The 27,071-nt window shown below is 37.5% G+C and overlaps 1 protein-coding gene across 1 annotated transcript in view; it reads right to left on the bottom strand.

Moving 5' to 3' along the window:
* Positions 1–5,314: 5,314 nt before the first annotated feature.
* Positions 5,315–27,071, bottom strand: part of PAH (phenylalanine hydroxylase) — a 75,900-nt gene continuing 54,143 nt past the window's right edge. Inside the window, exons 7-13 of the mRNA XM_007503336.3 lie at positions 23,525–23,660; positions 20,468–20,537; positions 19,144–19,200; positions 16,780–16,875; positions 15,230–15,363; positions 14,667–14,782; positions 5,315–8,382 (exon numbers count right to left, since the gene is read on the bottom strand). Coding sequence (XP_007503398.1) covers positions 8,339–8,382; positions 14,667–14,782; positions 15,230–15,363; positions 16,780–16,875; positions 19,144–19,200; positions 20,468–20,537; positions 23,525–23,660 — 653 coding nt within the window. The 3' untranslated portion in view covers positions 5,315–8,338. The remainder of the gene's footprint in view (positions 8,383–14,666; positions 14,783–15,229; positions 15,364–16,779; positions 16,876–19,143; positions 19,201–20,467; positions 20,538–23,524; positions 23,661–27,071) is intronic.

Below are 27,071 nucleotides of genomic sequence, written 5' to 3' on the forward strand. Positions count from 1 at the left end.
TTTCTTTCCTTTTTTAAACTTTGTCATATCAGGTGAAATGTCAGACCCAATAACTCAGGGGGATGTTTGAACCTGTCAATTTACAAATGATCTCTTTACTGCTGAGAATTTACAGCAACTTTTGTTCCTAATTCCCACCACTGCTAACCTTTTCCTTCCTCCAGGGATTAGTTTTGTGGATGGTGAATGTGCTGTCCAATGTTCTGAGAGTTTTGCAGGCCAAATAGATACCTGCAGAAGCAATCATTCAATCAAATTTGCAAAATTGTTTCCTTCCCAGCCCCACTAAGCCTCCCTCCAGTGTTCCCCAGTAAGGCTCCACTCATTAAAAAGGATTCCAATCTCTCCTTTTGTCTCCTTTCTTCCCACTGAGCAGAGGAACCCATTATATTAGTAATCTTTGGACATTAAAATTGATTCTCTCTGTTTCTAGACTCATGGTGATCTCTGGAGCCAAGGAGGTGATAATGGAATCAAATGGATTTTGCTTCCCTAGTGAGAAACTGAATCCCGTTTTCCATGAATCAATGTGCTTTTTGACAAATTATAAATAAAGTGTGGAAAACCATTCAGAGTGGAACTCAGAGATTTATAATTCAGTTACTTAGAACTCCGAGATGCCTCCATCATAGCCCTATACAAGAACAAAGGCTCAGAAGCAGTCTGTGACAACTACAGAGGCATCTTACTACTCTCCACTGCTGGAAAGATCCTCGCCCGTGTTATACTCAACAGACTCCTGTCATCTGTTTCAGAGCAGAGCCTGCCTGAATCACAATGTGGCTTCTGACCAGATCGCAGCACCATCGACATGGTCTTCACGGTGAGGCAAATGCAGGAAAAATGCCTTGAGCAGAACCTGAGTCTCTACATTGTCTTCATAGACCTGACAAAGGCGTTCGACACAGTCAACAGGGACGCATTGTGGGTGATCCTTAGCAAGCTCGGTTGCCCAGCAAAATTTGTCAAACTGATCCAACTCTTTCATGTCGACATGACAGGGGAAGTCCTATCTGGTGGAGAGACTTCCGATCGCTTCAACATCTCCAATGGTGTGAAAAAAGGCTGTGTCCTCGCTCCAGTACTATTCAACCTATTTTTCACCCAAGTATTTACGACATGCTGTGATGGATCTAGACCTGGGCGTCTACATCAAATACCAACTGGATGGCTCACTATTTGACCTTTGCCACCTGACTGCAAAAACAAAGACAACAGAGAGACTCATCCTGGAAGCTCTCTTCGCAGATGACTGTGCTCTCATGGCCCACCAAGAAAATCATCTCCAAACCATTGTGGACAGGTTCTCCACCGCAACAAAACTGTTTGGCCTGACTATCAGCCTCAGCAAAACAGAGGTGCTGTTCCAACCTGCACCAGGGAGGCCAACGAACCAGCCGTGCATTACAATCGATGGCACACAGCTTTCTAACATCAACACTTTCAAGTACCTGGGCAGCACCATCGCCAACGACGGGTCCCTAGACCACGAGATTAATGCCAGGATCCAAAAGGCCAGCCAGGCACTCGGGCGGCTGCACTCCAAAGTCCTCCAACACAGAGGTGTAAGCACTGCGACCTGTACAGTTGCGAGACATGGACATTGTACCAGAAGCACATGAAACAGCTGGAGCAATTCCACCAACGCTCCCCCCGGTCAATCATGAGGATCCGATGGCAGGACCGAATCACCAACCAGGAAGTCCTCGACAGAGCCAACTCCACCAGCATCGAAGTCATGGTCCTCAAAACCCAGCTATGATGGTCTGGACTCGTCATCCGCATGGACCCACTGCGAATACCAAGACAGGTATTCTATGGTGAACTGTCAGCTGGACTCAGGAAACAAGGCCGACCAAAGAAAAGATTCAAGGATCAGCTAAAGTCCAACTTGAAGTGGGCTGGCATGACACCAAAGCAACTAGAACTTGCTGCCTCTGACAGAAGCAGCTGGCGAACCCACATTAACCATGCCGCCACCACCTTTGAAGATGAGCGACGTCGACGTCTTGCTGCTGCGTGTGAATGCCGACACCAGGCCACAACCGCACCTCCCGTAACAACTGGCGTCCCAGGCTCCATGTGCCACAAACTCTGCGCCTCAGCCTTTGGACTCCAAAGCCACATGAGGGTACACCATAGATGAAACTGCACAAAGACAATAGTCATTCTCCATCACCGAGAGACTACTATATATATATATATACTTAGAGCAGGTCTTAGACATACAAAATGGGTATCAATAGAGAAGGGCAGGTGTTCTAGGAACATTTCAGAGAGACCAACAGGACATGGAGAGGGTAGAACTGATTTTCCACAGCTCTCTGTTTAGCCATTAAGATTGAAATGAGGAGAAAGTGACAATGTAATTGAACACCCATAAGGTTAGAGTGACCAAAGATGTCAGAGGAATTGGATCCAAGTTCCTGCCTTTTCTCCTTACTGCTTTAATCACTTCCCCTCTGAGTCTCAGAAAGTTGGACTAGATGACCTCTAAGGTATCTTGCAGTTGCAATTCTGGAATCCTAAACTATGATAGATTCAAGGAAGGCTTCATTTCCTTCTGCTTTAATTTGTTTCTAGAAAAAAAAAATTAATCCACCTCATTCAAACATCTTCCTGGTTGATGATGAAAAGATAAACCAATTCTAAATTTAAATTAATTTAAATGAATCTCTCCTTTTCTTAGAGTCTGCCACCACTTTTACTAGCAACACCTTTCCTTGGATTTACCTGCAATGCAAGTTCATTTCTTATCATTCTATTAATTATGCAATTGAGCCCGTGGGGAAATAAAACTCATCATACTGCACTAACCTTCTTCCAGTGACTGACATAATGCCTGCTCCATAGCAAGAAGTTAACAAATGCTTGTTTACTGTTTATTGATTCAAGATAATGTATGCAATCCCTGGAGTAAGGAAAAATAATGATTTCATCCAAAGAACTTGAAGCACTCCCTACAATTCATATCACATCATTTGTGTATGCATCTTTGTAAATTTTTGTATGTATTAATTTTAATAAATTTAATAATCAGATTGATAGAAATTATTTCAAATGAAATTATATCCATAATTACACATGCACTACATATTCCCATTTATAGCCTGTGATTTTTTCCAGAGCTACTATAAATAAAGAGGCTATGCCCTAAGACTAGGAAAAATAAGGTCTATGTTATCTATGGAAGAGATTTAAAAATGCCTCCCAAAACTTATGGGTTTTTAGTCATATGCAGAGCCCAAAGTGAGTGAAATCACTTTATGATGACCCTGGATAAATATATGTATGTATACAGACATACATAAGCTCTCCCTATGTGTTATACATATTCTTTCAACAGTGTCCATTCTGTTTACATATTCTCTTTTGACTAGATTGACTCTGGGAAGGGAGTTCCTCATGAGGAACTTTCTCTATCAGGGTAATTTTCTGGAACTTACATTCTTAGGGAGCTTCCTGGGGCACTTGTGGGTTAAGTGATTGGTACAGAATTGCTCAACCAAGGTGTCAGAAGAATTAAACCCAAGTCTTCTTGAATCCAAGACAACTTTCTATCCACCATTAAGCCATCCTATTTCTCATGTATATATTGTTCAATTTTTTTTCACTTGTGTCCAGTTCTTCATGATCCCATCTAGGGTTTTCTTGGCAAAAATTTTGCAGTGGTTTGTCATTTCCTTCTCCAGTTCATTTTACAGATGAGGAAACTGAGCCAAATAGGTTTAAGAGACTTGCCCAGAGTCACACAACAAGTATCTAAGGCCAAATTTGAACTCATAAAGATGAGTCCTTCTGACTCAAGACCAGATGCTCTTATCTATTGCACTACCATGTACCACACAGCACATGATACATACTAACATACATATATATATACTCATAAACATATATAATATGTATAAAGTAAATATAAAATTCACTTATCTTTCCCTTACAAAGGACATTTTCCTATGGTTTTTTTATTTCTGTTAGTCTCTTTGCTGTTTTTTCATCATTCAGATGTTTAGTGTCCTTTTAGGGATGTTTGTCAACCTGATCCACTTTGGTCATGCTCTAGACACTCTCTTTCTGTTACCCATATTGGGGAGTTAGTCTGAAGCTACTTCTGTCAACCTTCCATTGCTCTATATGCTATAGGAGATGGAATTTGTAGATGACTTTATATATCAAAATGGGGCAAACAAGCAGTCTCACTTTTTTTAAACTCTTATTTTTTGCCTTAGTATCAGTTCAAAAACAGAAGAGCAGTAAGGGCTAGGTAATTGGGGTTACGGATCATATATCTAGGAAGTGACTAAGGCCAAACAAATAGTTTTTAATTTAAGATTTAACTTCAATTATTTTTTAAAATATTTTAAAATGTTAAATTCTTGCTATTGGGAGGCAGCTAGGTGCCTCAGTGGATGAAGAGTCAGGCCTGGAGATGGGAAGTTCTGGATTCAAATCTAGCCTCAGAATCTTTTTAGCTATGTGATCCTGGGCAAGTCACTTAACCTCCATTGCCTAGCCCTTGCTGCTTTTCTTCTTTGGAACCAAGATACAACATTGATTCTAAGATAGAAGGCGAGGTTTTTTTTAAATTCTTGCTATTGCAGAGACCCCTTTGTGGACCTGTCCACTAGATCTATATGCAACAGTTGCTCAACCAGATAAGATATACAACACCTACTGTTACTGGTAAAATATGCAACATCTGCTCAGACAAATAGTGCCCATTGCCTGAACCCTGCTGACCACCAGCATTTACTGAGTTGCAGCAATAGATAAGGTGACCCATATGACCCATTGAGTTACATTCCTAAGAGGAACTGCTGCATATGGCTCAATTAAATTTTGAGATTGAACTCATGAGCTTTGAAATTTCCCGTGGCTGATTCTGAGGGTCCTTTGCCTACGTTTTCTTTTGCTGCAAGAAGCAGGCTCCCCCTTATTTAATTTTCCCCTCCCACCATAATTTTCAATAAGACTTATTTTTACTAGTTCTTTATGGCATTCTTGGTTCTGGTGCTCCCATGATTTGCATTCGGGACTTCCAGGCATAACAGGTATTGATGCACTTGTCAAGGATAAGGAGGTGGGTAGTGGCAATGGGGTACTATAGGTATCAAATGCAGTCATTGTTTGCATCTCTTTTTAAAATATTTTTCTCTGTTAAAGAAGTGTTGAGTATGTGTGTTGGGTAGAGGTAATAGTGATAAATGACTATGGTTTTTTAAAAATAAAATAAAATTTGAAAATTACTTTTAAAAAAGCCATTCCCAATGGTTATAAGGGACACAAAGAAAAGAAGCCAGTTCTTTTTGATATCTTTTCTCTTGAAAATAGTTTATTTGCAAAACACAACCTTTGTGCTTTGAGATGAGTGTTTTTTTTTCAACCAGGATGAATTACAGACATCAAAAAATTACAGTTTAAATTCCTTGATCAGCAATAAATGCTACTGTCATACAGATAGAAATCTTTGTCATTTCATACATTTTTGTTATAAAATTATTATCAAGCATCCAGAAAATGATTGCTACTATTGCTCAAAGAACATCCATTGAAGACATTGTAACCAAATCAAATTTCATACAGTGAGGAAGAAGTGGCGACCATTTAAAAGACATTCATAAAATTTGGATGAGGTTATCTGCTCCAATGGAATTATCATTGACCTTGAAGTCAGAAGACCTGGGTTCAAATATTGCACTCATGTCTACTCTGCTTTGATTTGGGGCAAATCACTTAATGGTACTTTAGCCTCCTCTTCCTTATCTGTAAAAATTAGGGGGTTGGATTTGATGGCTTCGGAAATCCCCCTGAATCTATGTTCCTATGATCTATCTGCCAAAACTAGAACCTTTCACCCCATCAACATGGGTATTCTTTTCAATGATATAAATTACAAATTAAAAATTAAAAGAAAACATTCCATTCAGAGTGTAATTTTTAAAATAAAAAATAAGTGTCTAAAAGACTAATACTTCATTTCAGTTACCAAATAATATATTAAATGAAAGGCTAAAATTCATTTATCAATGAAATGATATAGAACAAAAAAATGAAGATTCAGTTACAAAACACAGCTAACTGAAGCTTAAAGTCCATAATAATCATGACTGATATTTCTATAAATATAATCATTAGAACCCCATAACAACTTTCCCACATGGGTCTTACAAATATTGTTCTCTCTATATAGATAAAAAAATATGAGTTTCATAAATATTCATAGATTTTTCCAGGATCATACAGTATCAGAGGTAGGATTCAAACTCAAGTTCACCTGTCTCGAAGTCCAGCCCCTTCCGATTGCACTGAAAAGGCATTGATTCCCAATGTACTTATATGGTCTTGATTAAGTACTGAAAAAATGTTGTAAAAAGGACTCATGCATCTAATGAAGGAATGGAAGGAATTAACTCTCAGATCCTTTCTAGCACTGAAAGTTGGAAGATAAATTTAGGAAATTATATGTTTAGGAGATAAACTTAAATTTCGCCTCTAGAACCAATGCCAGGTTCACAAGTCTACACAAAAAGAGTGAAGGGAAATGGGAAAATGGGTAGGAGCACGGACATCTCACTTCTATATAGGATATAATGATATTTAATAAAGGCAATTGTAGGCTAAAGAGTTCTGAGTCACTTTAGGCTCTATCAGTATGATGAAAGCAACTGTTTGCTGATCTGTGTACATGTTTGAATCAAGACTTTTTATGTGAAATAGAACCAAACCATTACAATATTGAGCAAAGGTGAAACTATGCCTTGGCTGCCACCACTAGGGAAATCAGACAGGGGGAAAAAGCCCAGCTGCTTTATCTCACACCCATTACAAGTCATAATTCGTCTAGGACAAAATTACATTTAACTTAAACCAGAAGTGTCCTAAGAATGTTGATTTCTTGTAGGAAAATCATACTAGATGACGTTAAGGTCTCACTATTTTCCAGAGGAGAATAGATGATAGGACAACAAAATGAGAGTGAGGCTATTTCAGGGTACTCTATGTAATATCATTTATTGAATGTATCTTCATTGTCTTCTGGAGTAAAGGAAGCATGATTTTGAAATGTGGTTTATTCAAGTAGGAAAATGTACCAGTTAGAATTTAATGCAGAGCCAGGAAGTTTGATTCTCATGGATATATTCATATGCATATTCATATATGTCTGCTATGTGTGTGTGTGTGTGTTCTTCACAGCACAGTAGGACAGATCTTTCAGGAATTCATTATCAGGTGACAAACTAATAATAGGAGTTGGTCTTTACGTGGTATTTAAGTTTTGCCAAGGACTTCAGATAGCTTTTGCCAACTGATCCATGAAATAACACTATGAAGTTCAATAATAGAGAGACAGTATAGTAAATCGGTAAGACAACAGATTCTGGCATCAGAGGACCTAGATTCAAATCCATATTCTGCCACTAACACCTTTGCAACCTTAGACAACAAACTTGATCTTTATGGGATTTAGTTTCTTCATCTGTAAAAATGAGCAGATTAGATGACATGACCTCTAAGGTCCCTAACATTTCTAAATTTAGGATTTGAGGAACTAAATATTCCTGATTCCCTCAACCCCATTTTTAATGTTCTTCCCTCTCTCTAAAATCCAGCATATATTTTGTATTTATTTATCTCTTTCAAATCACTTATCCTTTTGGTCCTTAGACAATAAATTTCAGGAAAGATGCTTGCCTGAATTGATAAAGGACATTTTCTCATCTGAGATTTCTCTTTACAGAAATCACAGAATCAGTATCTCTTCCCTATGTTATGACTCCCCTCCCACCCCCATTAAATTGTAAGCTTCTTGAGGGAAAGGACTGTTTTGTTTGCATTTTATCTCCAACACCTGGAAAATGGTAGATGCTTAATGAAATCATTCTGAATCAAATTACATTAAACATATCCCTCATGTAAAAGATCAGATAAACCAAAGCCAAAAGGTGAGGAGGGAGAAGTGACTTCTCCAAGCTTGCACAACTATTGAATATGAGAGGTGGAATTTTATCCTGGGCATTTCTTAACAAGATCTTTCACTCTTTGCAACTTTAAATAATATTTATCCAAAATTTATATTAACCTTACTTTTAGTATGGGAGATCATAAGTCAAAACTAGACAGGATAAAAAATGAATGATCAGAAGGATTCAAGAAAGGCCAATAAGATAGAACTATGTGTGAGCTAATATATAGTCATTTAAAATTAAATGAAAAATGTTTAGTTTTTGACTACTTATAAAACTGACAATTATGATGTTTTAGATAGCATCATTAAAGAATATTCTGATTTCCATGCACATAGTCAACAAGTTGATACTCCAAAATCTGGTGCATATCTTCATTTTATTTTCTGAAGAGCACTGCAAAGTATTCCAAATTCACCTACAAAGCAAAAATATCACCAGCAAGTTAAAAAAAGGTGTTAATTATAGAATCTCTCAGTCCAAACACCAAATTCCATTCCAATAGAAATGGCTTTCAACCTAATATTCTCCTTAAAAAAAGAGCTCAGTCTAGTTACTAGTTGGTAAACTGAAGCATGCTGGACTTCTATTTTCCTTACTACCTTCTTTATCAAAGGTTCAATGAATCTTAGAACAACAAGTTTTTAGAGTTTGAAAGGATTTTGCCATCACTACCATGAAGAATTAAAATCTAACTTTGAAATATGGTTCTGTTATCTCATCAAAACAGGAAGTCCTGGGGGCAACTGAGTGATTCAGTGGATTGAGAACCAGGCCTAGAGATGGGAGATCTTAGGTTTAAATCTGGCCTCAGACACTTCCTAGCTGTGTGGTCCCGGACAAGTCACGTAATCCCCATTGCCTAGCCCTTAGCACTCTTCTGCCTTGGAACCAATACAGAGTATTGATTCCAAGACAGAAGGTAAGAGTTTAAAGAAAAACCAGGAGCTCCTGAAAAAAAATGATGTTCAAAAGCAACTAGGTGGCTCAGTGGATAGACAGCCACATCTAGAGACACTAGGAGGTTCTATGTTCAAATCTGGATTTAGATTCTTCATTGTGTGACCTTCCACAAGTCACTTAATGCCAGTTGCCTCTTCCTTACCACTCTTCTGCCTTGGAACCAACACTTAGTATTGATTCTAAAATGGAAGGTAAGGGTTTTAAAGAAAAAACAATGATCAAAGAGGCACATGGGAAGGGGAGGAGAAGAATACTACTATAAGAAGGAGGGGAAAAGAATGCTAATAGGTAATATTTAAACCTTACTCTCAGTAAAATCAGTTCTGAGAGGGAAGAGCATCTAGATCCATTGGGGTATTGAATTCTATCTTACCCTATAGGGAAAGTGATCATGGAAAACCAAGGAGGGGGAGTGGGGCAAGGAGTGCAAAAAGGGAGGGCAAGAGAGGGGGGATGGAACTTAACAGACCCTAAAAAAATAAGAATGGAACAAAAAGGGAGGGGGCAGAAAGGGAAGCATAATAAGGGTGGGGATTAGGGAGACTGATTAAAAGCAAACCACTAGTTTAAAAGAATAAAGCAAAAGAAGAAAGGGCAGAACTAGGAGGGAATATCAAAATGCTGGGGAATACACAAGTGGCAATCATAACTTTGATCATGAATGGGATGAACTCACCCATAAAATGAAAGCAAATGGCAGAGTGGATTATAAACCAAAATCATACCATATGTTGTTTACTAGAAATACATATGAGGCAGGTAGACACTCACAGGGTTAGAATTAAAGGTTGAAGCAAAATCTATTGAGCCTCAAGTGAGAAAAAGAAGGAAGGAGTTGAAATCATGATATCTGACAATGCCAAAGTAAAAATAGATCTGATTAAAAGAGATAGGGAAGGTAAATACATTCTGATAAAAGGCAGTATAAACAATGAGGAAATATCAGTACTCAACATATATGCACCAAATGGTATAACATCCAAATTTCTAAAGGAAAAACTAGTGGAATTGAAGGATGAAATGATAGTAAAACTATTCTAATGGGAGACCTGACCCTTCCTCTATCAGATCTAGATAAATCAAACAAAAATAAATAAATAAATAAGAAAGAAGTAAGAAATATGAATGAAATCTTAGAAAAATTAGAGTTAATAGATATGTGGAGAAAAATAAATATGGACAAAAAGGAATACACCTTTTCAGCAGCACATGGTATATTCACGAAGATTGACCATGTACTAGGGCATAAAAACATGGCAAACAAGTGCAAAAGAGCAAAAGTAATGAATGTAAACTTTTCATATCATAATGCAATAAAAATAATAATAGTAAGGGTACATGGAGAGGCAAATAAAAATTAATTGGAAATGAAATGATATGATTCTATAAAACCAGTTAGTTAAAGAAAAATCATAGAAACAATAATTTCATTGAAGAAAATGATAATGATGAGACATCCTTTCAAAATCTATGGGATACAGACAAAGCAGTACTCAGGGGGAAATTTATATCCTTGAATTCATGTATTAGCAAATTAGGGAGGGAAGAGGTCAATGAATTGAACATGCAAATAAAAAAAAACTTGAAAGAGAACAAATTAAAAATCCCCAAATGAAAACTAAATTAGAGATCCTAAAAATTAAGGGAGAAATTAATAAAATTGAAGGTGAAAGAACTACTAAACCTAAAAATAAGACTAGAAGCTGGTATTTTGAAAAAAAACAAATAAAATAGACAAAATACTAGTCAATCTAATTTTTAAAAAAAGGAAAGAAGAAAACCAAATTAACAGTATCATAGATGTAAAGGGAGACCTCACCTCCAATGAAGAGCAAATTAAGGTAATCATTAAAAACCACTTTGCCCAATTATATGGCAACAAATATGCAATCTAGGTTATATGGATGAAAATTTACAAAAATATAAATTGCCTAGAATAAAAGAAGAAGAAATAGAATTCTTAAATAATTCTGTATCAGAAAAAGAAATTGAACAAGTCATCAAAGAACTCCCTAAGAAAAAATTCCCCAGGGCCTGATGGATTCACAAGTAAATTCTATCACACATTCAAAGAACAACTAATCCCAATACTATACAAACTATTTGACATAATAAGCAAAGAGGGAGCTCTACCAAATTCCTTTTATGACACAAATATGGCACTAATTCCAAAGCCAGGCAGGTAAAAAAAGAGAAAGAAAACTATAGACCAATCTCCTTAATGAACATAGAAGCAAAAATCTTAAATACAATACTAGCAAAAAGACTCCAGCAAGTCATCACCAGGGTTATTCATTATGATCAGGTTGGATTTAATACCAGGAATGCAAGGATGGTTCAATATTAGGAAAGCCATCCACATAATTGACCATATCAACAGGCAAACCAACAAAAATCACATTATTATCTCAATAGACACAAAAAAGGCCTTTAACAAAGTACAACACCCATTCATATTGAAAACACTAGGAAGTATAGGAATAGAAGGTCCTTTCCTAAAAATAATAAACAATATTTATCTAAAACCATAAGCAAACATCATCTGCAAAGGGGATAAACTACATGCATCCCCAATAAAACCAGGAGTGAAACAAGGATGCCCATTATCACCTCTATTATTTAACATTATACTAAAAACACTAGCAGTAGCAATTAGAGAAGAAAAAGAAATTGAAGGTATTAAAATTGGCAATGAGGAGACAAAGCTATCACTCTTTGCGGATGATATGATAGTCTACTTAAAGAATCCTAGTGAATCAACTAAAAAGCTAGTCAAAATAATCAACAACTTGAGCAAAGTTGCAGGGTACAAAATAAACCCACATAAGTCATCAGCATTCCTATATATCTCCAACATATCTCAGAGCAAGAATTAGAAAGAGAAATTCCATTTAAAACCACCCTAGACAATATAAAATACTTAAGAATCTATCTACTGAGACAAACACAGGAACTATATGAACATAACTACAAAACACTTTCCACGCAATGAAAACTAAATCTAAACAACTGGAAAAGCATTAACTGTTCATGAGTAGGACAAGCTAACATAATAAAAGTGACCATCCTACCTAAACTTATTCACTTATTTAGTGCCATACCCATCGAACTACCAAAAAACTTTTGTACTGAATTAGAAAAAAATGTAACAAAGTTCATTTGGAAGAACAAAAGATCAAGGATATCCAGGGAAATAATGAAAAAAAGGTGAAGGAAGGTGGCCTAGGAGTCCCAGATCTCAAACTATACTATAAAGCAGTGGTCATCAAAACAATATGGTAATGGCTAAGAGACAGAAAGGAGGATCAGTGGAATAGACTGGGGGTGAGTGACCTCAGCAAGACAGTCTATGATAAGCCCAAAGATCCCAGCTTTAGGGACCAAAATCCACTATTTGATAAAAACTGCTGGGAAAATTAGAAGACAGTATGGGAGAGATTAGGTTTGGATCAACATCTCACACTCTACACCAAAATAAACAGAATGGGTGAATGACTTGAATATAAAGAAGGAAATTATAAGTAAAGTAGGTGAACACAGAATAGTATACATATCAGATCTTTGGGAAAGGAAGATTTTAAAGCCAAGCAAGAGTTATTAAAAAATCACAAAATGTAAAATAAATAATCTTGATTACATCAAACACATGTTGAAATATGTATGAAACATCATTCAGATGATTTTTTTCCAATATGTCGGTGGAAGCACTACATATTTTACCCCATTGGTGTGTTTTCAACTTGTATAACTAAGGCAGTAATAAGGGTGCTATATTTGGAGCCAAAGGACTTAGGTTCAAATTTTATCTCTGCTGTTCACTGCTTACGTGACCACAGGCAAGTCATTTAACCTCTCTGGGCCTCAGTTTCCTCTTCTGTAAAACAAGGAGTTGAACCAGGTGACCACTACAGTCTAGACTTATGATATTATGATTCGTGTTCATGTCTTCCCATAAATGCTCCACATACAATCTACTCAACAAGCTGAACAGCTTCACCTTGAGCATTTAATATTTCAAAGGGACCAGAGCAACATCTGGACTATCCATCATTATCCCTCCTCCTTACACTTCCTTTTCTCTCCCTAGATTTTGTAGGTGATATCTTTTACAGGAAGGAGACAGCATGCTATAGAGGATAAAGATCTAGCATCAGAGACATCAATCTTGGGTTTAGGACCTGCATCTTTAACACATACTGGCTGATGACACTAAGTGCATCAGTTAGTCTTACAGCCCCTCTTCCCAGCCCCCCACCTCCACCAAAGTGTTCTTAGTTGCAGAACTGGTGCTGATCTCTTTTACTTAGGGAGTTCCTAATGATACATAGATGAAATCACAAAAATATTTCCTACCACTTCCAGAACATATCATCAAATTGGAAATTACTGAGCACTACTTACATCCATCATAAATCTGACCACTGCCCTTGGGCCCACCTACAATTTGGATTCTTCAGGGAATCTGTGTTCCACTAATTGGAGCCACACAGCATCATGAGAAGATGCTAGTGTCTATGAGATATGCCTGATATATGGGGGGCAACTGGGGTCATTATCATTCTAGTAAAATTTCCCAAGTATAATTCAACCTGATTTCCATCTCTTTTTTAGTTCTAGGTTCAGCTCATCATCCCTCTCCAGTACATGCCTAGGATTTCTTACTCAAGGAGCTGCCTATACCATGACATCTCTTAGTCTGGACAATAGGCATTTGTCATCCACTTGTTTTTTGTTGTTGTTGTTGTTGTGTTCTATCTGGACAGTGAAATAGACCTCTTCTGAGTTGTCCTAGATGATCGGATTGTAGAGCTGAAGCTGTCAGAGACTTTAGAGCATGTCTAGTCCAGTAAATTCATTTTATATATGAGGAAACTGAGGTTTAAGGAATAAAAGTGATTTGGTCATAGAGTCATACATCCAAGGCTAGAAGAGATCTCAGAGATGTTTAATCCCTACATGTTTCTTATGAGGGAATTGAGGCATAAGGAGATTAATTGACTTTATAGTAGAATCATAGTTCTAGAACTAGAAGGACATTAGGGGACATTTAATTTATAGTTGAGGATACTAAGAATTTGTGAGTTTCCTCACCCTGAGGGAAGAAGCATTTACTGGCCATTGATTCAGAGAACCAAGAAGTCATTCAAATTCCCTGAGTTTTATGTTAGGTAATGGAAGTTGAGTCAGAGATAGAAGAAATCCTTCAGGAAAGCATCTTCAAAGTCCAGCTGTGGCCTGCTTCCTAATCCTTCTTCTCCATGAGTTGATTTCAATGGGGTAACAGAAAAGGTAGGATAATTACAAGAATCCTTGGTGAGCAGTCCCAGGATGGTCAGCCACTGAATAGTGTGATGTTTAAATTGCATGTGAAAGTCAAGGTAGATGGAAGATAGCAAAGGGATCATGCATGGACACTGGGAGAAAATGTAGAGATCAGGTTCAAATTCTTTAATTTTCAGAGGAGAAAACTGAGACCAAGGGGTTAAAGTGACTTGCCTACAATCATGCATGTATTAACAGTCTAAGATTGCCTTCAAACCCAGGTCCTTTTGAATCAAAGTTCAACGCTATATCCATGATACCATCTATCTGCCTCTCAGTCAAACACTTTAGTCCAATTTCACTGTCTTTCTTAATGTTCTACAAAGGGCTAACTTCCACCCTGCCATCTCCCCACCCTATATCTGCTCTATCAGCTGCTAGTTGAAGAAAGAGAATCACAAGACTGCCATTACTTACAGCTGATGGAGTCAGCCAAAATTTTGAGCTGTTTAGTGTTATCCAGAACCTCGATCCTTTGGGTATATGGGTCATAACGCACTGAAAAGGGTCGAGGAATTGTTGAGGCAAAAGCCCTGGAAGCAAAAACAGAAACTTGGGTGATGGCCAAAATTTGACTGAAAGCATTTCTTTTAAAAATAATTAGCAGAGAAAATTCTTTCCAGTGTTTATTATGTTCTGTCACAACATCTCAATGGCTGCCCTCAATGGTCCCACACCTTGAAAAAAAGATCCATTTTTCCCAGGGGTTCTAAAGCTAGAGGGTCCACACAGATCTTTCAGAGGGGTCTATGAGCAGATTTCAAATGGTCTGTAAATTTGGATGTGAAAAAAATGCATCTTGGTTTTTATGAACCTCTAACTGAAATGTAGTATTTTGTTCCATTATGAAGGCAGGCAGCAAACATTCTGAGGAGAGGTCCATAGGCTTCGCTAGACTGCCAAAGCAAGGGCTATGATACAAAAAAAAAAAAGGTTAAGAGCCCCAAGCTTTCACTGAAGTTGTAAGAAACCAGCCTTACCTCACTTTCTCTTTGGCATCACTGAAGCTTTCAGCTACAAAATAGACAGGCTGGAATTCGGTGACAGGGTACTCTTGGACTGCCGTTGTTTCTAGCTCCAGGGGCAGAAGCTTAGGTTTGTCAGACAAACAGTACTGAAAGCCAGAAATTAGAATTTTTTTCAATTAATAGTAAATCAAGAAACCTTTACTAAGTGTTTACTACGTGCTAGAGACTTTGGTAAACACTGGAAATACCAAGAAAGGCAAAAATATTCTTTACCTTACATTCTAAGAAAACATGTAAAGCAATTGGTACATGGAGGATATATAGAGAGTAGAGGGCAAGTATTCTCAGAGGGAAGACTGGCTGGCCATAGGGTGAGAGTTAAGGTTTAAGAGATGGCTATAGCCCAAGTACAATTTGTCCCTTTTGAAATATTACAAGGTTCTGGGGTTGGGGGGAGGTCTAGGGAAAGGCTTCCTTTGGAAAGTGGAATGGACTTTCTCTACTGTGCCCTCACACCAAGTACCTTTGACTCCACCAAAGCGTCTTCAACTTCCTTTTATGTGTCATTAGAATATAAGCTTCTTGAAAGCAAGGCAATGCCTTTCTTTCTGCTTATATTTGTATTCCCAGTGCTCAGTGCCATGTCCAACACAGTCATTGCTTAATAATCGCTTGTTGATGAATTCATTCTTGTATATATTTTGTATTTCTTTCTAGGTGTACATGTTGTTTTCCCAAATAAGACAGAGTTCAGTGAAGTCAGGGACTATTTCATCTTTACCTTTGTGACTCACCTTTTGCATGTAACAGGCAGTTCATTTTTAACTTAGAACTGAAGCTAAGTATCAGTTCCAAAGGAGAAAAGTGGCTAGGCAATACAGATTAAGTGACTTGCCCCAGATCACACAGCTAGGAAGTGTCTGAGGCCAAATTTGAACCTAGGACCTCTCATCTCCTCAGCTGGCTTTCTTTCTACTGAGCCACAGTAGCTGCCCCTTCAGCAAGCTATTAATAAACATTATTGATACATTGATGGCTTTGTTGATTCTACCAGGAAAAATGATCTATAAATTAACAAATGACTACAAAGCCATTGATAAGTGAAGGTAAAGAGTATTATAAAAACTGGGGGGGGGGGGGGATGAGGAAGGACTTTCCATAGAAAGTGGCACTTGAACTAAGACTTCTTAAGCCCTCAGCTAATTCTTCTAAGAAGTGTGCTATACAAGGATCATATTCTAGGGATGGGCAATCAGCCATAGAAAAATACAGAGGGGGAAGATGGAATACTGAGCTCTGGAAACACATATTAGTCAATTGGGTGGGAGTGTAGAGGTTGTAAAACAGGGTAGCCCAAGATAGCCTCCAACTTCCCAAAGTCGTACATAGGTAGAAGAGAATTCATCTTTCCCTTCTCCATTGCTATCCTGCACCCACCCTCTCATTCCCTGTCCTCTAAATGGACCAATAAATAGAGCTATAATTAGACCAGTTACTACAGTAACCCCAAATGTTTGCATCTGGGGACTGTCACTGGACCTTGTGGGGCACAAGTTACACACCTGTAATTCTCCAAATGAAGACAAGAGCCCAGCACCATATGCTTTTATGGAATTGCCTTGTTTGCAGAGTCCAAACTCCACCGTAAACCAATAGATCTGAAATGAAAAGTCTTGAGTGAAGGTTTGCTGCCACTCCATACACACACAAAAGTGGAGATTTCATGGAGACAGAATGATCCATATAATGCTAGTTATGTTTTCTGTGTCAACTGAGTTAAATAAAATGTTACATTTTAATATGAAGGGTTCTAAGAGGTAACATGTCGGAAAAGATTAAAAAGCAGCATGGGGGTCAGGAATATCTGAATTCAAATACAGGGTGTCCTGAAGCTAACTCAAATGGGCATATAGAAGCCAATTGTAAAAATTTCAGTATCAGCATTCACACCTTGGAATTCTGCAAATGACACCAATCAGGGCTTGATTTATGACAGAATCAAAATCAGAACTAATAATGGAGAAACCAAGTCTTGATTTATTTTTTGTTGATTGTCTAGACTTAAGAAAATGATTATGAAAATATTAATAATGCAGAATCAAACTTTGATTTATTTTTCTGTTAATTTTCTAAACTTAAGGAAGTGATTGAAAAACATTAATGGTGAGGAATTATACCTTAATTTATTTTTCTATTGATTGTCTAGACTTTAGAAAGTGATGGAGACACATTGGTCAATGGGGATATGATTGGGGATGTAGACTCTATAAGATCACTCTAGTGCAAATATCAATAATATGGACATATAAAGCCCAATGGAATTGCTCGTTGGCTACTGGAGGGGAGTGATAGGAGGGAACGGAAAGAACATGAATCATGTAACCTTGGAAAAATATTCTAAATCAATTAATTAAATAAAAATTTTCAAATTAAAAAAAAGAAAGTGATGGAGAAAATTATAAACTTAAGTGTGTCTTCACACTACACCCTCCTCAGAGAATCAGTTATTAAACATCTACCCAGAACACCCCTTATTCAAATCTTGATTCTGGTAAATCATAGTTGTATCACCCTGAACCAGTCACTTAACAATCCTATATTTCAGTTTTTCCATGTATAAAATAAAGGAATTAAAAGTGATGTCCTCTTTGATCTCTTCCATCTTTAACATTCTAAGATCCAGGGTTTCTAGAAGAAATGGAAGGGGATAATCAACAAAATAACCTCAGATTTGGGTTCAGGGTAGGCTTCTTCTAATCCCACTCCTACTCAGAGGAAGCTGGATGACAAACTCCAAGAAGTACCTAACCTTCTTTTGCCTGAAGAACTGAGGCCCAAGGAGATGAGGTGATTTGTCTTGAAGGACCCAGATACTTGTAGACCTAAAGTCCTATGATGTCTCTCATAATTGATTTATTTGGTTCAATTTGTAAATATCCACAAAGGGTAGATGTGATTGAGTACAAAGTTTACCTAATAAGGTTCCTTAGCCGATGGTTCTAGAACATAAATTGGAAATGTCCTGGTTGATTGAATTATAAGATCAGAGATCTAGAACTAGAAAGAACCATAGACTCCATATAGTTCAACCTTCAAATTTTACAGATGTGGAAACATCTGGGGAGATGAAGCAACTTCTCTGAATTCCCATAGGGAGTTAGAGTCAAATACACAATTTTTTCTAATACAAATCCATCCCTCTTTGACTTGCCCAAGATTATCCTTCTCATTAATGAGAGAGTTCACCCAAGCTCCCTGACTCCTAGTATTTGGAAGGAATCTATTAGTTTTCAAACCATAATATTAAAATGACATCAATATTTGAAAATTTATCCTTCACCCTGATCCTTAATAATAACTAACATTTTTAAAAGCTCTTCAGTGTTTGCTTGACATATTTTGTCTCATTGGACCCTCATAACAACCCTGTGAATTAGGTGCCATTGTCATCTTTATTTTACATGTGGGGAAACTGAGGTCCAGAAAGATTAAGTGACTTGCTAAGTTAGCAAGTGTCAGAGGCAGGATTTGAACCAAGATATTCCTGACTCCAAGTTTCAGTGTTTTATCTACTATACCATGCTGATTCTTTTATTTTAACTCCTACCTTCCATCTTAAAATCAATACTGTGTATTGTTCCAAGACAGAAGATCAGTAAGCACTAGGTAATGGGGGTTAAGTGACTTGTCCAGAGTCACAGAGCTAGGAAGTTTCTAAGGCCAAAGTTGAACCCAGGACCTCCCATCTCTAGGCTGGCTTTCAATCCACTGGGTTAAATAGCTTCTTTCTACCATGCTGATCCTGAGAAGTCTCCATGACTTCTCCAAAACAGTTAAGTATTCAGACAAAGGACTATTGCTGATGATGCTTTAATTATCTCCTAGTCCAAAATGATCTTTCTAAGACTCTACAAAGCTCATATTACCGTTGCAAGTTTCTCAATGTATTCATCAGGGGCACCCAAAGAAGCCAGGCCAATTTCCTGGAACAATAAAAAAGGGATGTTATTAGATGCCATGAGCTCATTTATCAATTTACTAAGTCTATTGTGTGCAAAGTATAAACAACTATATACAACAGGAGGTGATATAACACATTTCTTCCTGTTTAGGGCTTTCTTTCCACACACCCAGCCACCACCCTAGCATAGGCTCCCATCACCTCTCCCTTGGACTTTTGTCATAGTCTTCTTATCTTCCCAAATCCATTCTCTATTCTCCCGCATCCATCCTTGATACAGCCACCAAATTGCTACTCCTAAAGCATGAGTGTGACTATGCCACTCAGCTCTCATAATTCTACCCATCCTTCAGGTCCCAGCTCAAGAGCATCTTCTTTTATAAAACCTTCCATGACAGCCATTCAAAACAAATCCTGGATATGATTTCTCTTGACTCTCCTTCCCCCAACACTTTATCCCCAAATCTCCCTTGCTCAAAGAAGGTCTAAACCTGGCTCTATAAACTTGGCATGTATTGTTTAGAGAGAGAGAGACAAAAATAGAAATATATTTATATATGAAATTGTATTTCAATATAATTGGTTTTCTTTGTAATCCTATGTATTTTATTTTATGCCCAGGTATGGTGGTACTAGGTACTAAGGAGACTAAGGCTGTTGGATTTCTTGACTCACAAGTTCTGAAGTACAATAGGCTATACTAATTAGGTGTCTACATTAAAGGTGGCATCTATATGGTGAGCCTCTCAGAAGAGAGAATGGGAGTGAGGGTACTAGATTGCCTAAGGAGGGGTGAACTGGCCCAGTTTGGAAATGAAAAGGAGTCAAAGTCCTTATGTGGAAAGAGAATGGTTCTGGGAAGTAGTTCCTGGACTTCCTTCCATACAAGGCAAGATAAAGAAGAGAACAGGAAGGGAATAACTATTTATAATGTTCCTATCATGTTCCAGACACATATAGAGAGTCTCAATCTTTAAAACAAAAACCCCATTATTCCAAGGAGTCTATAGGCATTATGAAACTGACATAGAGGTCTATCACTCACACACACACACACACACACACACACACACACACACACACACACACATACACAGAGTTAAGAATTCATATCAAAGCATATATTTATATGCATACAAATCTCTTGCCTACTAGATTGCAAACTCCTTGAAGGCTGAGACTGCCTTATTTATGTTTATCTTATACATAGCACCTAGCATACAGTACATTTTATACAGTAGGTACTCAGTAAATGCTTATTGAATGAATGCAAAAATCTCTTCCCTCACCTGGGAAAATTGAGCAAAACTTCGATCAGAAAACAATGGAACATGCCCTAACAGCTCATGGCAGATATCACTGAAAGAAAGCACAGAAGTTATTTATGTGTCATTAATGAACAAGATGGTTTCAGAAAAACATGGGAAGACTTATAAGAACTGATGCAAAGTGAAGTGAGAAGAACCAGGTGAACATTGTGCATAGTTACAGCAATAACATAACATACCATGATCAACTGTGAAAGATCAAGCTACTTAGACCAAGATGGTGATCTAAGACAATTCTAAAGGACCCATGATGAAAAATACTATCTACCTCAAAGAGAAAACTGATGGACTCTGAGTACAAATGGAAGCATACTTTTTTTTTGCTTTCTTTATGTTTCTTGCTTTTCCTTTGTTATTTTTTTGTAACATGGAAAATGCTTTGCATGATTTTCTCATATATAATTGATATGACATTGCTTGCCTGCTCAATGAGTGGGAGAGGGGAGAGAAGAGAGAGAATATGGAATTCAAAATTTTTAAAAATGAATGTAAAAAAATAAAAAGTTAAAAGAATAAAAAATTTTGCCTCATTCAAAACTTTCATGTGGGTCAAGAAGAAAGCTGAAAAAAATTATTGAAGCCAAAAAATGTTGCCTCATTCAAAATCTTCATGTGGGTCAAGAAGAAAGCTGAAAAAATTATTGAATCCCAAACTCCTAAAGAAAAAGAGGGCTTGTTGGTAAGATATAGTGAAGCAGGGAGTATGGTGACAATTTGATATGGGGAGGAGGATTCTCTATTAGTCCTCCTGACATGTAAGGGAAGGACACCAAAGGGAGAAAAAAACAAACATCTATTAAGAGCCTGCTATGCACCAGGCACTCTGCTCAGTGCTTTTCAAATATTAAAGACTGGAAGGTGCTAGTCATTGAGGAAAGGTATAGAAATTGAGATTCTGAGATTTAATTTCTAAAGAATCAAAGGATTTAGGACCTTGGAAGCCATCTGGTCCAATTCCCTCATTTTATAGATGAGAAAATTAGGGTTCATAGAAAAGAAATGACTTGTCCCAACTTAAACAGAAAATAAATAGCAGTATCAGGATTTGAATCCAGATCATTTACCTCTAAATCCAGGAAACATTCTACTCTCAGAATTAGGGCAGTGGTGGGTCGACTCCAAGATTCCATTCTGCTTTACTTCATAAAGGAAGTTCAACTGGCACCAAATCATGGCCATGCCAAAAATATAATAAGAGCATACAGATACATGCTGTGGTGCTAAGTACTAATTCATTCAATGGCATTCTGGAGTAACTGAAGCTAAGGAAATAAACAGAGTAAGGAAAAGAGCTCCTTCCCTCTGAGATCACCTTCTGCATACCATGCGCATTTTTCATATGTACATAGTTTTCTGTATGTGGTCATCCCCACTGGAATGTGAGCCTCCTGGGGCAGGGCTGCTTTTCTTTGTACCTCCAGTACTTTGAAGTGTCTGTCACTTAGCTTCAAAAAAATGCTTGTTAACTGACTTTCTGTTTCCTTGGTAATAAAATTAACCAGGTCCATTTCTGAATCAATGCATCAATGGTCTGGGATTGCCTTGGTAAAGAACCAAAGAAGATCTGCAGATAGGAACACATTTAAACTTAGGGAGTTGCCTTAGACTCAGAGTCAAAGTCATTTGCCCAAAATTAGATTGCTAAGAAAAAGCATCAAAGGCATGATTTGAACAGAGATCTTCCTGACCCCAAGTCTGAAATTTTATCTATTCTTTTCTTCCAGTACTTCTCTGAATCAAATGAAAACTTAAAAATTAGTAGAAAATAGTCTTTATGAGGAAGCTAGATAGCAAAGTGGATAAGAGCTTCAGGCTGCAATTGGGAAGCCCTGGGTTCAAAGCTGGTCTCAGATGCTTCCTAGCAATATAACTCTGTGCAGGTCACTTAACCTCATTTGCCTAACTCTTGCCCTCTTAGAACTGATGCTAAGATAGAAAGGTAAGGGTTCAAAAAAGGAAAAGAAAAAGGAAATAGCCTTTCTCATGCCTACTACTTTGGTTAACACTCACATCACCGGGCAAGTACAAAGTACTTCTATATTTTATAGTCTCTTAAATACAAGAAGTTACTAGGTCTAAGATATCATTGGTATGGAGAAGGAGGAAGGAAAAACTTAAGTGCCTTTTATGTGCCAGGTTCTGCGCTAAATTCTTTACAAATGTCTCAAATTCCTTCTACCAATTAAAATTAGCACTTTCTCAGCAACTCAGAACCATAGAAGTTTCTTAGAGATCAGAAGAATTGTGACCTACCCAGAGTCACCCAGCCTATCTCTTAGAGTCCTAGACATGAGTCCAAGTTTCAAAGGCTCCACTGTCAAGACAACCAGAACCACCCTTGATATATTGCTACCAGAAACCACTGGAGAAAACTATATAGAGACTACAATTTTTAAAAAGTGAAAAAAAAAAAAACCACTAAAAGGAAGCCAAACTCTAGTTGTAATCATAAAAAAAATAGTTCCAGAAAAAAAATAATGAAATGTGCCTCTTTCCTCTTGGTCTAGAGTCAGGAGTCTACCAAGGCAGAATATTGTGAATGCATTGCAAAAGGGGGTAGTTAGGTGGTACAGTAGAGATATAGCTGGCCCTGGAGTCTGGAGGATCTGAATTCAAATCCAGCCTTAAACAGTGTCACCCTGGGTAAATCATTGAATCCTATTTGCCTCAAGTTCCTCATCTATAAAATGAGATGAAGTAGGAAATAGCAACGCACTCCAGTATCTTTGCCAAGAAAATCCCAAATGGGGGAACCAAAGAGTTGGACATGACTAATTTGACCAAAAAACAAGAAAGTTGGTTTTTTTTACCGAACTATTTTGTTGTTGTTGGGAGAGGGGAAGGTTCAATTCCCGGAGATGGATGGGGAGAGATATATCCAGAAATGATGGAAGATAATAATGATGAAACAACAGCAACGAGAATAGAAATCAAAGGCAGGAACTCCCAGTTCAGTGACAGTACTTCTGTTTAATGGTCTCAGGCTAGTGCTACACCCGGTCTCCATGGACTACTCACGGTTCTGGTGTGTACATCGGCTTAGATCCATGTCTGATGTACTGTGTGCAGTGGAATACCCTGAATGCCAGGCCGCCCAGGAAGTCCCTAGAGGAAAGAAGGCCAGCCACGGGTCGGAGGCGAAATCCAGTACAGCCTTCAGAAGTTAGAAATGAGAAGTAGACAAAGAAAGCAAGGCTTGTCAAAGAAGGTTCTTACAGCCTGTGACCCTTATAGATAAAAGTCAGAGCCCACACAAGGAAAAAGAAATATTAGGCAAAGGATTCTCTCTCTCTCTCTCTCTCTCTCTCTCTCTCTCTCTCTCTCTCTCTCTCTCTCTCTCATTCTCTCTGTCTCTCTCTCTCTCTTTCTCTCTTTCTCTCTCTCTCTCTTCCTCTCTCTCTCTCTCTCTCTCTCTCTCTCATTCTCTCTGTCTCTCTCTCTCTCTTTCTCTCTTTCTCTCTCTCTCTCTTCCTCTCTCTCTCTCTCTCTCTCTCTCTCTCTCTCTCTCTCTTCTCTCTCTCTCTCTCTCTCTTCTCTCTCTCTCTCTCTCTCTCTCTCTCTCTCTCTCTCTCTCTCTCTCTCTCTCTCTCTCTCTCCTCTCTCTCTCTCTTTCTCTCTTTTTCTCTGATACATGTATGCCCAGCTTGGCTACATGGGACTCTCAACCAAGCCAGCCTTTCCAGGATGATATCTTTGCTAAAAACATTGAATTACTGTAACCAAATGTCCATATAAAGTCATAGAAGTGGATTTGGTGCTATTCAGGTAGTCCTCCTCATTTTACACCTGAGGAAACTGAGTCTTGAACCTTCACACAATTTGTTAAATTAACAAAGATCTGAATAATTCATTTGTTTAGTTGTTTTTCAGGCATTCCTGATTTCTTCTTAACCCTTTTAGGGTTTTTTTTTTTGCAAAGATATTGGAGGGATTTGCCATTTCCTTCTCCAGCTCATGAAGAAACTGAGGTAAAAAGGATTAAATGATTTATCCACGGTCACATAAGTATTAAGTGTCTGAAGTCAGATTTGAACTCAGATTTTACTGATTCCTTGCTCGGTTCTTCATCCCCTGTGCCACCTAGCTCCCCTAATTCATTCAAATTAATGTGCTAATCTGACTTACTAACAGATAATCACTTCAAGTCACAATTTCATGAATTGAGAAGTGAAAGGAACCTTTGGCATTATCTAATCCAAACCTTTTATGTAGCAAATGAGTAAAATCATCAAATTCACATTATTTAATTATTAACAATTAGTGGTCATAAATACTGTATAAATAACAAGTTATAGAAATACTTTAAAATATTTAATAAACAACAAATAAATAATACTTTAAAATTTTAAGTATTAACAAAAAATGTAAACTTTAAAAGATATAATATTATAGGATTTTCCCTAGAGTCCAAGGAGTGTAAAGTCTTCATTTTGCAGATAAGGAAACTGAACACCAGAGCAACTAAGTGACTTGTCTTAGGCCATAGAGATAATGAGGGAGACACAATTTGAAGCTAAGTCCTATTCCTAAGTCATTGCTCTTTCTACTGTACTGCAGGGATGCTCCCTCTCAACATTTATTAAGGAGCAGCCTCAAACTAATGCAGAACAAATTAAGTAGAAACCAGAGAACATTGTACAGAGTAAAAGCAAAAGTGTACAGTGATTGACTTTGAAAGACTTGGCAATTCTCAGCAAGACAATGATCTGGAACAATTCTGAAGGACTTAGGACAGAGAATGCTCTTCACTTCCAGAGAAAGAGCTGTTGGGGTTGGATACAGATCAAAGCAGACTATCTTTCACACTGGTTTATTTACAGTTTTCTTTGGGAGTCTGGGCTTTGTATGAGTATGCTCTTACATCAATGACCAATATGGAAATCGGCTTTGCATGATAATATATGTATGACCCAGATCAAATTGCTTACTATTAACAAATTGGGGGAGGGAAGGAGATAGTTTAGATCTTACAATTTTGGGAAAAGTATGTTGAAAAATATTATATGAAATTGAGAAAATAAAGTATCTTTGAATTTAAAAAAGAACCATATTCAATACAATCCTGTTAGAAAGGTGGTATATGGGGGCAGCTGGGTAGCTCAGTAGATTGAGAGCCAGGTCTAGAGATGGGAGGTCGTGGATTCAAATCTGGCCTCAGTCACTTCCCAGCTGTGTGACCCTGGGCAAGTCACTTGACTCCCATTGCCTAGCCATTACCACTCTTCTGCCTTGGAGCCAATACACAGTATTGACTCCAAGACGGAAGGTCAGGGTTTAAAAAAAAAAAGAAAGGTGGTATATGGATACCACCATATACATCTGTATGTATGTATGTGTGTTTATATATGGTGGTATGTGCATTTGGTTGTTATTCATTCATTTCATTCTTGTGACTCTTTGTGATCCTATCTGAGGTTTTCTTGGCAGAGATTCTGGAGTCATTTCTATTTCCTTCTCCAAGGATAGATAGATAGACAGACAGAAAAAGAGAGACAGAGACAGATAGACAGACAGACAGACAGACAGAGAGATGGATGGATGGATGGATGGATGGATGGATGGATGGATGGATGGATGGATAGAATAGATGGATGGATGGATGGATGGATGGATGGATGGATGGACAGATAGGTAGATGGACAGACAGATAAATACAAAGATACATAGAGAAGAAACAAAGATACATAGAAATAACTAGTTAGCTAGAGTGATAGATATGGTTATGGATATAGAGATATACATGGACATGTATATATACAAATGCATATATTTAAGTATTATCCTGACATTACAGATGAAAAAAAATGAGACTCAGATTAAATAATTGGCTCAAGTTCACAGAAGGAACCAGTGGCAGAGATATGATTTGAACCCAGGTCCTATGACTCTGAATCTGATGATCTTCCCACTTATTTACCTTTCCTGACATTCACCTTTTAACAGGAAACAGTGTCTCAAACTAAACAAATTAAGCAATAATAATAGAATTTCTGATCAGAGATATATTTTGAGTTTGGGGAAGCCTTTCCAGTATATGTCAAATTGGTATTTTTCTTCCTTAATAGACTTATTATCTTACTGAATTCTTTACAAAAATCAAACTTGTTTTGCAAGTTTTTTACATTTAAATAAATGAATTCCAATGCTAAAAACATCATAACAACTTTTTTAGGCAATCCCTCTAGACCTCCATCAGAAATCTTTGATTGTGTCTTCTGTGTCTTCCTTTTTGCTCTAATATATTCAGTATATATAGCCCTAACCCTAACCCTAAATTTGTGAGTATATATAAATATATATATGTACATATATATTTATGTGTGTGTATGCATGAGTGGGTATGAGGGCATGTGTGTGAGAGTGTGTATACATGTGGGTGTGGGTGTATATTCTATTCTGGTTCCATTTTTTGCATGGAAGTAATATCTTAATAAATGTTAACACAATTAAGATTAAGAAACTTAAAGAGAAATGAGCAAGACATTGTTTTGGAATTGATAGTTAGAAGACTGGTAAGGTTTCTTTTCTGGTTTAGTCCAGACTGGGTAATGTTTAATTCTTTATT

Source organism: Monodelphis domestica, chromosome 5 (genome assembly GCF_027887165.1).
Source record: "Monodelphis domestica isolate mMonDom1 chromosome 5, mMonDom1.pri, whole genome shotgun sequence".
NCBI classification, from domain to species: domain Eukaryota; kingdom Metazoa; phylum Chordata; class Mammalia; order Didelphimorphia; family Didelphidae; genus Monodelphis; species Monodelphis domestica.